We start from the raw sequence: 12850 nt of genomic DNA on the forward strand, positions 1-12850 counted from the left end.
ATTACGTGACGGAATAGACGCGGGAAACAAGGACCGTTTCTCTGTGAAATCGGGAACGAAGAACATGTCGTTCAATTCCCTGAGACTATGACACCATACCCGTGGACTCTTATCTTGTCCAACAAGCTCGGGCTTACGGAGTACTCCCCATCTTTCAATAATGGCTCTCCCCGCTTAGGGCCAGGTTTCCACAATAGGAGATTTGGCGAGCGATCAGCAACCTTGGAATCCTTCCTGGGCAAATACAGTAATACCGGTGTTTTGTGTGAGAAGTGATAAGAAACCCCAGCTTCTGCCAACCAAATCTTCGAAGAAACGAGAAATAGAAAAGGGGAAGCAATTTATTTTTAAAAAAATTCCCCCCTTAAATTTCACCAGAGTTTCTGCAGAAAGCCAACTTGTGCGCAGATCCCGAGTTCTTCACAGCGCCGAATTGGATTCTGTCATTGTGGAGAGTTCCCACCCACGTGCATCACGTCGGAGAATGTGTGTGGATTTATTCCGATTTCGCGGTTTCCGCGGGAAGATTGGGGGTAAGCTACTCCATACTCCGTACTCGATGGAATTCAACTATGACAGGAGGTTCCATGTTGTCGGTGTAAGCGTGCAAGCGTTAGGCAATGATCGGTCGTGAGATTCTAGAAAAGCAAATGGTCCCGTTCTCCAAGGCTGGCCCATGATGCTGGGTCGACCCCATCATTTCCACTCGAGGATCCCTTTCGCTTGTGGAGATAGTCACCGATGTAAGATTCCTTTGTATTTTGGAGTTACTTTTCGACTACCTGATCGGGAAGGTGAAATATGTGTCACACTTCTGGCCCCGGATAAAGTCTCCAGTGCACAAATGGATATATCTCCACGCGCCAGCTCGTTGGCCTTAGTGTCGATGCAATTTCATCACATTGTGGAGACAGGTAGGGTTCAGGAAGTATGGAGTATGGAGTACGGAGTACATGTTCTAATATTGGCGGCTAACTCGGAGAAATGGAATACGGGTTGGTTGTAGTATACGTTGATGTGACTACTCAGCGAATATATCTACGTTGTATGGCTTTGGTCACTTCCTTTTAGACTCGTGGTTATCTCAATTACATAGAGTCATGTTCATAAACACTGTAACTTAATCATGTAGAGGCTCTTGTATAAAGGTCCGAGAATGTACAATCTATATTCTATGCTCTATGTTCTAAAATCTATATGCTCTCTAATAACCTGTATGCAGGGGATGGGAAAGTTCTCGATGACGAACAAAAATGCAGATATGCACGGTGTAGGGCTTCATGAATGAAGGGCTGAGAAGTGAGTGTATAACAGGTTGGCAAGAAATGAAAGAGAAATTGGTGAAAGAAATATCGGAGAAGGAAAAGGCTCAATCAATGAGCATTCCGAAGAAATGAAGGGCTTGAAGAAAAAGGATGAAAAGATCAACCTACTCGGCCTTCTTGGAAGCCTTGGTTCTCAACCTCATAAGCCCAAATACCAAGGCATATCCACTGATCGCGAAGATGACCGAGATACCGATATCTCTCCATCCGGTGGTGTAGTTCATGATATTGAGATTTCTCAGGAAATCACTTCCGTCTGTATACTGGCAGACCTTGCAGGCCGAGGTAGCATCGGGGTTGACCAAATTGATGCTCGAGTCAGCGCCGGACATATAATCCGCCAGGTACTGCGCGCAGGTGGTGCCGTTGAGCGGCTCGAACAAAGCAAACTCATCCTCATTGCAGGTAACCTTGGCACCCCAGATGCCAAAGGTCAACATGCCCGAGACAACATAGTTGAAGGGATTGAGGTAGTACATCCAGTACCGCCAGAACACGTTGAGCTGGATGTATGGGACGAAGATACCGCAGAACAGGACAAGAGTACTGATGATCAAGGGGTTGACAAGCGCAGCAAAGGTCGGGTTAGGTGAATAGGCGGCGACGAATTGACCAATACCAGTGTAAATGAGCTCGTAGATCAACATCATGAAGAATGTGGCACCAGATCGGCTCGACTCATGAGGCAGTCTCCAAACGGGGTAGTACCAGCAGGCAAAGTAGAGAACCGCACAGATGCAGAGATACGGGAACTCGGAGACAATCAATCCGGCGACAAAGGCAACCCAGGAGTACATCTTCGACTTCTTCTCGCGAGTATCGTAGATATCACGGCGCTGGATGAAGAGGGGTTGAAGCTGGTTGATGACACCGGGAGCGACGAAGACAAAGTTGAAGATCGTGAACATCTTCAGGTTCAAAGCTGACACACTTGGGCCAGGACGCCAGAAGGAGAACCCATTGAGCATGGCTGAGATAATGTGAAGGGAGAACTTGTTGTTGACATAGTTGGTGTTGCGGAAAAGCGCGACATTCATCCGATGAGTGACGATTTTGGTCTGCTCCCAAAGAGGCATGGAGAATTCGAATCCATCATCGACAGTTCCGGGGGGGGTTGGCAGCAGCATCCGCAATCATTCGGTCCAGTTCCGCGATCATGCGAGTCTGCTCGGGAGAGTCGAGCCATATCTGATGCCAGTCCTTGTCCTTGACAGATTCGATCCCACCGGTAACGACGTCAATCATAAACTCAGCTGCGTTAGCATCGGTAGGCAGTGGGCTCCATATTGGCCAAAGTATTGCTTAACGCAGGCCGCATTATCGCCAATGTCACCAAAGTAGACAGTCTTTCCGCCCTTTGCAAGGAGAAGGAGAGTGTCAAATTGAGCAAAGAGCTGCGCCGAAGGCTGGTGAATCGTAACCTAGAACGTCACTTGTCAGCAATATGGTCTTGTAGTTGTTGAATTGGAGAAATAGAAGGCCTACCAAAATAGCTTGACCAACATCAGCCAATTTGCGAAGGAAACGAACGGTGTTATAGGCTGATTGTCCATCCAAACCAGAGGTGGGCTCGTCCAAGAAGATCAGAATGCTAGGCTTGGATACCAGTTCCACGCCAATTGTGACGCGCTTTCTTTGCTCAACGCTAAGTCCATTCCCAACAGTACCGATGAGAGTGTCTGCCAGGTCATGGAGCTCGAGAAGGTCAATGATGGTGTCGACATACTTGAGCTTATCTGCCTTAGGGGTGTTGCGAGACTGGCGAAGGAGGGCAGAGAATTCTAATGCTTCTCTCACAGTTGCGTATGGCTCGTGAACATCTAGTTGTTCGCAGTATCCCGCCATTCTTTGGAAAGACACTGGGAGCTCACGGCCATCAACCATGATAGAGCCGTTGATAGTACCATCTGTCTTACGCTGAGCAAGCACATCAAGAAGTGTAGTCTTTCCCGCACCAGAGGATCCCATAAGGGCGCCTAGCATGCCGGGCTTGACCCATCCGTGAATGTTATCCAACAGCACTCGATCGCCCGTGGGAGTTTGGACTGTGTACGTGAGGTTCTTCCAGGTAAATATGGACGTGTTTCGGTTGAGATTTTCATCGTCAACCTGAACGGGCTCATCGGTAGTCTTGCGCGCAGTAGTCTTTGCGTTATTTTGTGCTTCTTCGTCGGAGACGGCGGCGTGATGCTGCTTGAGCTTCTCGCGGGGAATGAGGAGAGAAGAACCAGAGCCAGCACCTGTTTTCCAGTAGGATGTGAAAATAATTGTCAGAATGGCGAAGAACCCCCACCAGCCCCAGACGACACCGAAGTTCCGCCACATTTGAGAGTGCTTGTAGTGAAGTGATCCAAGATACTGATCGCCGGTCACATAGTTTGCGCCTGGCAAAGCGCCACCAACACCCGCACAAGCTTGGTTCTCAGCTCCGACATCCTCGTAGCCAGGGCCATTCGGGATCAGGTTGTTACCAACACAAGGGATATGGCGGCCATGGAACTCATTCGACATGGCTGCCTGGAAGGCATAGGCAAAGGGATTTGTGTAGTACAGCTCGAGGAACCAGTTCTTCATCTGGGGCTTAGGAATCATGTAACCAGCGTACATGACAATGCCCTTGACTGCAGTTCCCGAGATCTTGGACGCGGCTTCGAAGGTACTGAAAGCGGATCCGATAAATCTAAAGAGAGCGGTGATGCACTGAAAGATGTAAGAGTTAGTCCAAGCCTGACAACCTGGCAGAATCGAATTGAAAACGACTACCCACCAGAGTTGTTGTGAACAAAATAATCCAGAAGGTAAAGAAAGCAGCCGCAGTATGTTTCAAGCCAGACATCCAATAGATGACAACCGAGAAGATAGTGCACTGGAACAACAGCACCGGGAAATCCGCCATGATCTGAGCCAAGGAAAACGCAGCCGGGTGGTACATAGCAAAGCCCTTGTGTTTGATCAAGACCGGACGGCCCTTAAAGGATTCAGTGACCTCAGACATGGCAACAATGCAGTTGTACAAAAGCGAGAAGAATACAGCGCCACCCTTGGTGAAGAGACCTGCAGAAGTGTCTGGCGAGTCGTAGAAGCAAGAACCAGCGATCAACGCCATCACACATGACAGAACCTGTTTGATGATGAATGTTGACTTCTCACCCCACAGAATCTGATACTGTCGCTTGGTGCATGCGATGAGCTGAACCCAAAAGCTGGTGGTCAGACTACTACCCTTAGGCAGGTGGCTGGACTTTTCCCACGCAACAGACTCTTTGAAGGCATCTGTGCGTTCGCGGCTGAGGTTGGAGTCGGGATAGTCATATGTTGAGACCATACGGTCATAAGTGCTGGACTTTTTGTATTCGGCCAAAATGGCATCGGCGTTTCTGGGGAATGTGTTTTCGTATCCGGGTCTGATTTTCCGCTCTGTCGGGACTGTCACACCAGTGAGGAAGTCGCCTATGGTTTTGTTAGTTGGTATTAGGCTTGTTTGCCAAATGTAGGAAAGACGTACCGATGTTTGCTCCGTCAGTGTACACGAAGCCTAGATCTTCCATGAAAGGCTTAGCTGCAGCTGCAGGGCCATAGTAGATCTGCTTTCCTTCGTCGAGGACAAGGACCTTGTCGAAGAGATTATAAATTCCATTTCCCGCTTGATATAGGGTCACAATGGTGGAAAGGCCGAGAACATCAGTCATAGCACGAAGGGCCTTGGCCCATTCCAATGCGGTACTGGCATCCAAACCACGGGTACTGTTATCCCAGGAGTAAACAGAACCCCTAGTCGCGAGACACTCGATAATAGAGACTCGCTTCCGCTCACCACCCGATACACCACGGACAAACTCATTTCCAACCTTGGTATCTGCCGTATGGCTAATTCCCATAGAATCCAGAAGAAACTGTTTGGTCTCGGCTGTGTATTCGTCGACACTTTGGACTCCCTCTGGTAGATGGAAAGGAACCTTAAGTCTGGCCGCAAAGTCCATAGTCTGGCCTACTGTCAAACGTGGATAGAAGAGCTCTTCTTCTGTGTTCATCACAATCTGGCCATTGTAGTCTTCAGCCTCCTTGGGGGACATGCTTCCGAAACGCACGTCACCATTCACGGTGTGATAACCTTCGCGGCGATTCGATAGCATCTTGAGCAACGTGGTGCATCCTGAACCAGGGCGGCCCAACACAAGCAACATTTCTCCGGGCTTGACACATCCATGACTGTCTGACAAGATTGACTTGAGTGGTGGCTTTCGGCGAATATCTTTAATCAATTGAGGAAGGTTGAATTGCGAGACCATGTTCTCGTTGACGGCGGCTTCGGCTGCAAGGACATCGACGGTTAAATTTTGCCATGTAACACCTAGCTCGCGCTTCTTGAATCCGGCAGCTTCGTCACGTTCTGCATTCCGGATCACTTGCGGTGTCATGCTCCATCCCGCAGTCTTCTTGGGGGGCATTGAAGTGTCGGCGTGGTCGACATTCAAAGTCTCGGCACTCTTTGCTTCGTGGATGTTGGCTTGGGGTACACGCAGAGTCTCCGCGCTAGTGAAGTCATGGGTGTTGAGCTTATGGACGGGCTGGTTGTCCAGGCTTTGGTTATCGTTTTCGTCTTCATTGTGGTATTCGCTGTGAAGCGATGCATCATCGGGGCCGGGATGCTGCTCCATGATAGGAGACTTTGAAAGAGTGGAGATTGGTCAAAGAAGTAAATATAGTTATAGAGTCACAAGTTATTTAACCTGGGAGGACTAGCATATTTATCCTGTAAATTCTACAAAGGGGCAAGTCATTATATGTGCCGACTCCAGATCCGAAGAAATAGGAGATCGGAAGGCTGACATTGAATAGCAGTTCCCTATTGGCTAAACAATTTTATACCATGATTCTGTTCATTATTGCTGCTAATGTAGAGGCCGTTGTTTCACTCCTATGAATAGATTCAACGGAGCCTGGAAAACCCGGCACAGAGGCCGAGTTCCATGACGAAACCCACTTTTGGGCAAATCTTGGGTCGAGCGAACTACAAATTTCCAAGTTGTTCAATGGTTGTTCAACAGCTAAGCATCGGAAGCCAGAGAAATGTCCGATTCACTCGGCTTCTGTTGTGTTTTGATACTTGAGGCATTTAGGGCTGACAGTTTGACGTTGCAGATCACTGTAGAAAGTACGATGGATGTTACCCGTGAATAATGCATTAGTAACCGATTGTTCCTGCCCGTGCCCAGGTGCTTCTTATTTCGAAGTGGATTACTGCCAACTGAGAATCTCTGGTGATCTATGTATAACTTATACGCAACGTTCGTAGGCGGTCAATCGACAAGCATATTAACGGGTTGATGTTTACATATTTCTGGATAAAGATTAGAGTTCTAGATTAAGACCCCTGGTCAAGACCGAAATCCCCTAAAATTGAACTGTCAAGACAGTCCACGGGTGAGCAAATCAGCAATGCCGAGGCACCGAACCCGTGAAGATTCCGTGGGCTGATAATCCCGATAACCGGGTTCCCGGGGATTCCGATCTACCCGAGTCTTATCTAATATTGAATTCTGGTCTGGCGTCTTCCCAATCAGGAAATATGTGCCTTGGTTCCCAATTAGGAAATTTGCGTCTGCTTGCCCGGATCCATTGCGGGTCTGCCAGATGCAAGAATCTTGCGTGCTGCATAAAAGAGGTCCATACAAAGTCCATAGTTGCAACCTCACTAGCTGTCGTGAAGTGTTGTCTGCCTGCATTGGGATTTGGAAGTTTCGCAGCGATATCGCGTCCATCGTCCATGGTAAGCTGGAACACTTTGTTCTATTGGCCCTCTGAGATCTTTAACACTCGAGTGCATGATCTGCAGAGGCAGGTAGTTGCGGGAGTGTTGAGAGGCCGAACTTGACATAGCGACAGGCAAATTGCTATCGTCCGTTCCAAAGCCAACAACCTGAAGTAAACCGTTTGAGTGCCTCAGGGTCATGCCTTGGATCTATGATACCCTTGGTCCCATAGATTCGGGGATTGATGGAAGAAAGGAAACCGTCATGGGTGCATCATGGGGGTTACGGCGGGAAAGCGCGGCTCCTGGGGTTCTTCTTAAGAAGGGGCCTAGGATGCCCTTCATATCTAGCCCTGGAGTGTTTGAGAGTGAGAACCTGGAAGGTACGAAAACCTATCATTTCGTCATTAAGCAACAGTGTGTTGTGATGGAAGCCGCGGCCTCGGCGGTTGGGGAAGGCATAACCTTAATCGTGCCCCTTCACACCGTATACGTTATGTACCTAGGTAGTAATAGCTATTATACGGGGGGGAAAAAAAGTTTTTCACGTGTGGCACTAAAAAGACGCGCGACGACGCCTACTAGAACCTTTTTGCTTCGCGGTACTAGAAGCTGCAGAATCCTTACTTAAATATAAGTACTAGTCGGAATGACCTACATAACAACCTGATAACTCTAGGCCCCGGAATTCATGTTATACCTCCCCCTAGTAGCAACTATGGAAGTAAAAGCCGACCACTAGTAACATCCTTCGAACTTAATAGTGCTGGTAAGCAAATCTCACCTGACTACATACCTAACTCCCTGACGCCCTTTCCGCTGTATCTCATATGCTAGGAACACGTCTATGGATTGCCCAGGTGTGATCCTACCGTTTGCCATACAATAACTGCCAGCACTAATCATATAATTTGCGTGTCGCAAATTACATATACAAACCTCAACATCCCAATTTCCAGACGCGTCGCGTACCTAAAATTCCTGACGCTGAAGCCAAACTTTCTCACGAGAAGGTTCAAGCCACCGGAATGAGGTAGCTCCGTGTTCTTAAGTCCTCTGGTATGGGTCTTAGCTCTTGGCTAAGAACTGCACTGGGGGATATAGATAAGAAGGGCCTGTCTGGCACCGTTAGAATCGAGCTCTCTCTCTTTTCTAATATACCCGAGAAATCCTCTAACCAATATACCTGACTAGGCATAATAGTAAGTGACCCCTTCAGATACGCACCTATATTGTTGGTGCTATTATGTGGACTCGGTCACTGATGTACTACAGGTTATATATATCCTCAGGTGGGAACCAACGACACCAGTCTAAACCAATCCAAGAAGCCGGCACAACATGAAACTCTCTGCGGTCATTGCCATCCTCTCGTTCTCGGCTTTGGTAGCAGCGACCCCAATCCCACTCAGCAGCAGAGACCTCCTCCCGACCCCAATGCAAGCCGTGGAGAAACTGTTCCCTAACTCGGGGATCCCAAAGCTGACAGAGGAAATTGGGAAGATATTGGAGATTTGTACGTACATGGTTTTGCATCGTGTTGGTAAAATGCTAATGATATATCCTGTCGTTTCTAGGACTGGATCGTGATGTCTTCCTTGGGTATAGGATTGAATATGCCAGGGGCTATGGGGTTGACGCTGCTTTTTTCTTTTCTTTGCTTGTGGGTTGTGCAGCAAGTCTGCCATGAACCGTTTACGCTGGTTCCATACGATACATATATCCATTTATAATACTGCAGAAGTGTCGTCTAAATGAATCATCGTTTACCAAACACAGATCGGACAAAATGCCATGCCAAGATTGGACACCTGAGTCCATAGATACCAAAGATAAGCTATCACACCAACTAAAACATGCCCTCCATATCCAAATCAAGGAACTCAGGATTGCCAACCGCCATATCGGCCGCATTAAGCACATCATCAATAGCATCCATGCCAGCCCCAGAATCAAGCCCCATATCCTGACCCACACCAATACCACCATCCATACCAGCAGCCGCCGCATCCGCCGCCGCCTTATCCAACATCTGATTGATATTATCCGGATCATCCTCATTGACCGTATTACGCGCAACATCAGCAGCAGAAGGCTCAAGATCCATCCGATCCTCCTGCCCCTCGACACCAAGATGCATATTCTGAATAATATTCGAGACATCGATATTCGAGACCTGCGACGGCGGCGCCATGAGCATATTAACCCGGCGCGCAAGCCGAACCACGACCTCCGCGCGCAGCGGATCACTCTCAGAGATCTCAGGCACATTCTCATGCTGCAGCGCCAAGGCATCGCGCAGCGTCAGGATCGCGCACCGCGGGAAAGGTTCCTTGCTCGGGTCGACTGGGTGGTAGTTGTTTTGGTCGACGGCGAAGGACTCCGTCATCGGTGCACATACCATCGTCGTCGCGATGTCCAGTGCGATATGTCCGCTGCCTGCTTCGGTTTGCTGCTTGACTTCGTCGATTATCGCGCTAAGCACGCGTGTTGACCCCAACATGCGGATCCCCGCTAGCACCTGCCGATGCGTGTATGCGTGTGGGGCCATGCTGATTCCTGGGTTGGCGCTCCAGAGGACGAGGGACTGGAGAGTTGCGCGGATGCTGGCTATTAGCCCGCCTGTCGAGTGGGAGGTCCAGGTGTCGAGTTCGGAGCGGCGGCAGCTGCCAACGCGGCGGAAGGAGATGTATGGCTCCAAGGCATCCAGGATTGGTTTGATATCTGTCCGCGACGGGTTTCTTGTTCGGACGTTTTTCAGTTGCTCTTCTAATGGGCAGCCGGTTATGTTCAAGACTGTTTGGTGGATGGCTTGAGCCTCGCCGGAGATTGAGCTGGGTTTGACTAGGGAGTGGAGGGTTTTGATGGGGATTGTGGGGTCAGTCTTGTCGGTCTCTGATTCCCAGATGTGGTTGCCCAGCCATGTTAATGCGACGACTAGGGAAGGGAGGAGGAAGGGCTCCAGCAAATCTGTATTGTGGTTAGCTGGGTATCTAATGGAAAGCGACCGAGTGACGATGTTCTTACATTCAAATCCGCCTTTCAAAGTGTCGAAATCCAGCTTTCCTGACTCGCATGCACCAAGGCTCTGATCGAAAAGTGTTGTTACAAGCATGTAGAATTCGTGTGGGCTGCAAGTGGACATGGTCTCTTCGCTGATCCCCTCGGCAATGAACAGAGCTCCTATCCAGGCGCCGAGATCTTTGTTTTGCTTCTCGCTCAAGTCGTTCAGCTTCTGGCTGCAAGCGCCCCGGTCCAAAAGTTTCAACAAGAACGAGCCGTTGCTCGAGATACCCATATCAGAAGGACTCAAGTCATAGCGGTATTTGAACGCGAGAACAAGCAACAAGATACTGCCAAATTCATCATAGACAGGCTGATTTTCGCCCTGATCCTCGTCCCACTTCCAGGAATCAAGGACAGCACAAAGAGGTTGCAATACTTGCTTTGTAGTTCGGAAAAGCAACATGACGTCCAAGGTCTGCGGGCGGCGTGAGAGCGAGTTGCAGATGTTCTTGAGCGTCATTGTCTCCTTCTGATTACACAAATTATGCATGACCTTGAAGAAATTAGCATCCCAATACTTTCAGAAAACACACATCAGATAGTATGGAACATACCTCGACCACGGCGCCAACTATCGCGCCTGCATTACCCTCCATCGACTCGATCTCACCAATAAGCTGCTCAGCACGTTCATGATTGTTATTGATTTGCGAAACGAGATCGTCCTTGACATAAGGGCCCCCACTAGACAGTGTCTGCATGGGGTTTTCTCCGAGGAGCTGCTCAATGCTAGACTCTGGTATGAGCTTATGCGAGGCACAAGCAAAGAGGAACTCCTGACGAGCATCTGATAAAACACTGCTGCCCTGCATGGAGAACATCTGAGAGAAGGAGGGGAATGCGTTCGGATCCAAACGGCTTAAGGCGTGGCTGATACACATTTCCATGGAGATCGGCACCATGGATGCTGCTGAGATGGCCGCGAAAAAGGCGGGAAGCTTGTTAACAAGGAAAGATCGGAACAAAAGCATTGTGCGGCTAGACTCATTGCGATATACTCCGTTGGAAAGAACATCGAAGGCTGCTGTGATAATTTCCTCGATGAGGACGTCATTGTGGCCCTGGCAAGGGGTTAGTTAAATGTTCTGAGATGCTCTTGACTAGTGATGGAAAGATTATCTGAACCACTCTGACTAGTGAGAAAGAAATGAATCGTATTAATTAGACTTACCTGATATCGATTAGTGAGGTAGTTGATCAGAATGGTATCATCGACCAGAGGACGCCCGACAACCTGTTGCTAGTCAGCCACGAACCCAATATCGCAGTGTAGAGAGGCGTACCATCGAATTTATATATACATAGAGTCCAGCTCTAGTGTTAACAACTGGGACATCCATGACAGAAGACTCAAACTGGAGGGCATTGACATTCACGCCGTCGATACCAGGCCCCTCCAAAGTCTTAGAAGGCTGACCGGGATAAAGATGGAACACTTTCTGCAACTCTTCGAGGCGATGTCGAAGCGGCAGAGAGACATCGATACAAAGAGGCAGATAACTTGACAAAGCCTGTCCCAATTTCGTTTTCAACCCTAGCGGAAATCGTTAATAAACCCTCAATGGATATGGTAGTATCATCTCCAAGCGGAGACCATGTAGATTTACCTTGATTATAATCGCTGGACAGCACTTCCAGTCCTTTGCTAGTCCCAGACAAAGCCGCAAGTAGAATCCCAAGCGACTCAAACAACGAGACCGCGTCAGGTGACCCCATCAAGCCACCTGTGTGTTGCGAGGCGTCCATGCTGTTATTGTGCCACGCCACGACAGCCAGAATCCAATCTACGGTAGCAGAGTAAATATCTGCAGCCTCGATCACGGTCTTGGGGATTGAGCCGGTGGAAATAAACACCATGACATCCTGGATGACTTTGATATCCGTCATGAGAGTGGATGGTTTCTGATTCTTGGACTTAGACGACGAGCTCTGTCCCTCGCCCTCGCCCTCGCCAGGTCCCGACGCATCCAGAACAGAAGAATGCTTCAAAAGACTGGCCAGTGCAGATGAAGACTTGACCCTCCCAACCTTGCACAGTCCATCGACGTACAACGGCAAAAGAGGGTCCCAGGTAACACTGGAGGAAGCGCGCGCTTCAAGGAGCAGATCGAGGAGCTCGTTTTCCTTCACCGGTGAGCGGGCAAACATCAGCCCTGACAAGTCCGTGAACTCGTCTATATCTATACGATTGGCCAAACATTGGTGGAGGAAGGTCCTCCATTGTTCGGGATTGCCCTGTCCGGCAGCATTGTCATCTCCACAACATAACACTGCACCCCGGAAGCTATAAAAGTGAGACTGCAAGTTATAGACTCGCAATAGGCATTTTTTTTCTTAGAGGAATAGATTGGTCTTGAGGCTGCGAGGGATAGCTCTTTCTCAGGTCGCGCTCCGCGCTCGTGAAAGCAATTACGTAAGTATCACGTGAGGCAACATTACTTCGATATATCACGTGACTTGAAATATTCTTAATGCCTCAGGCCATAATTCAATAGCCACGGACATTCCATGTTGTACAAGCATTAAATTAAAGTCATGACAGAGACAACACCCGAGTGCACCTATGTACCTAATATTGGACTTATTTGGATTCAACAGAGAGTTATGGCATTGAGATTCAGTCCTCAGCTACTTTGATAACAATCTAGAGTTTACAACTTTACGAGACCACACAATTATTTTTTAAGTTATTCATTGAATCTCATTA

The 12850-nt window shown here is 48.7% G+C and overlaps 3 protein-coding genes across 3 annotated transcripts; all 3 read right to left on the reverse strand.

The window, feature by feature from the left end:
* Positions 1-1429: 1429 nt before the first annotated feature.
* N7519_009732 (ABC transporter) lies at positions 1430-2452 on the reverse strand (the record flags this gene model as incomplete). Its single annotated transcript, XM_057296505.1, has 1 exon — positions 1430-2452. The coding sequence occupies one exon, from the start codon at positions 2450-2452 to the stop codon at positions 1430-1432; it is 1023 nt and encodes a 340-aa protein (XP_057144387.1).
* N7519_009733 (uncharacterized protein) lies at positions 2418-5983 on the reverse strand (the record flags this gene model as incomplete). Its single annotated transcript, XM_057296506.1, has 5 exons — positions 2418-2573; positions 2633-2746; positions 2811-4025; positions 4093-4775; positions 4831-5983. 5 exons carry the CDS (start codon positions 5981-5983, stop codon positions 2418-2420), a joined length of 3321 nt encoding a protein of 1106 aa, XP_057144388.1.
* Positions 5984-8926: 2943 nt separating this feature from the next.
* nut1 (putative RNA polymerase II mediator complex subunit Nut1) lies at positions 8927-12291 on the reverse strand (the record flags this gene model as incomplete). The annotated part of the gene is made up of 6 exons (XM_057296507.1): positions 8927-10047; positions 10105-10636; positions 10698-11204; positions 11315-11377; positions 11427-11677; positions 11751-12291. The coding sequence occupies 6 exons, from the start codon at positions 12289-12291 to the stop codon at positions 8927-8929; spliced, it is 3015 nt and encodes a 1004-aa protein (XP_057144389.1).
* Positions 12292-12850: the final 559 nt, after the last annotated feature.

The sequence above is a fragment of the Penicillium mononematosum genome (genome assembly GCF_028829835.1).
Source record: "Penicillium mononematosum strain IBT 11891 chromosome Unknown utg000005l:1.0-9366267.0:1.0-9372171.0, whole genome shotgun sequence".
Taxonomy (NCBI): domain Eukaryota; kingdom Fungi; phylum Ascomycota; class Eurotiomycetes; order Eurotiales; family Aspergillaceae; genus Penicillium; species Penicillium mononematosum.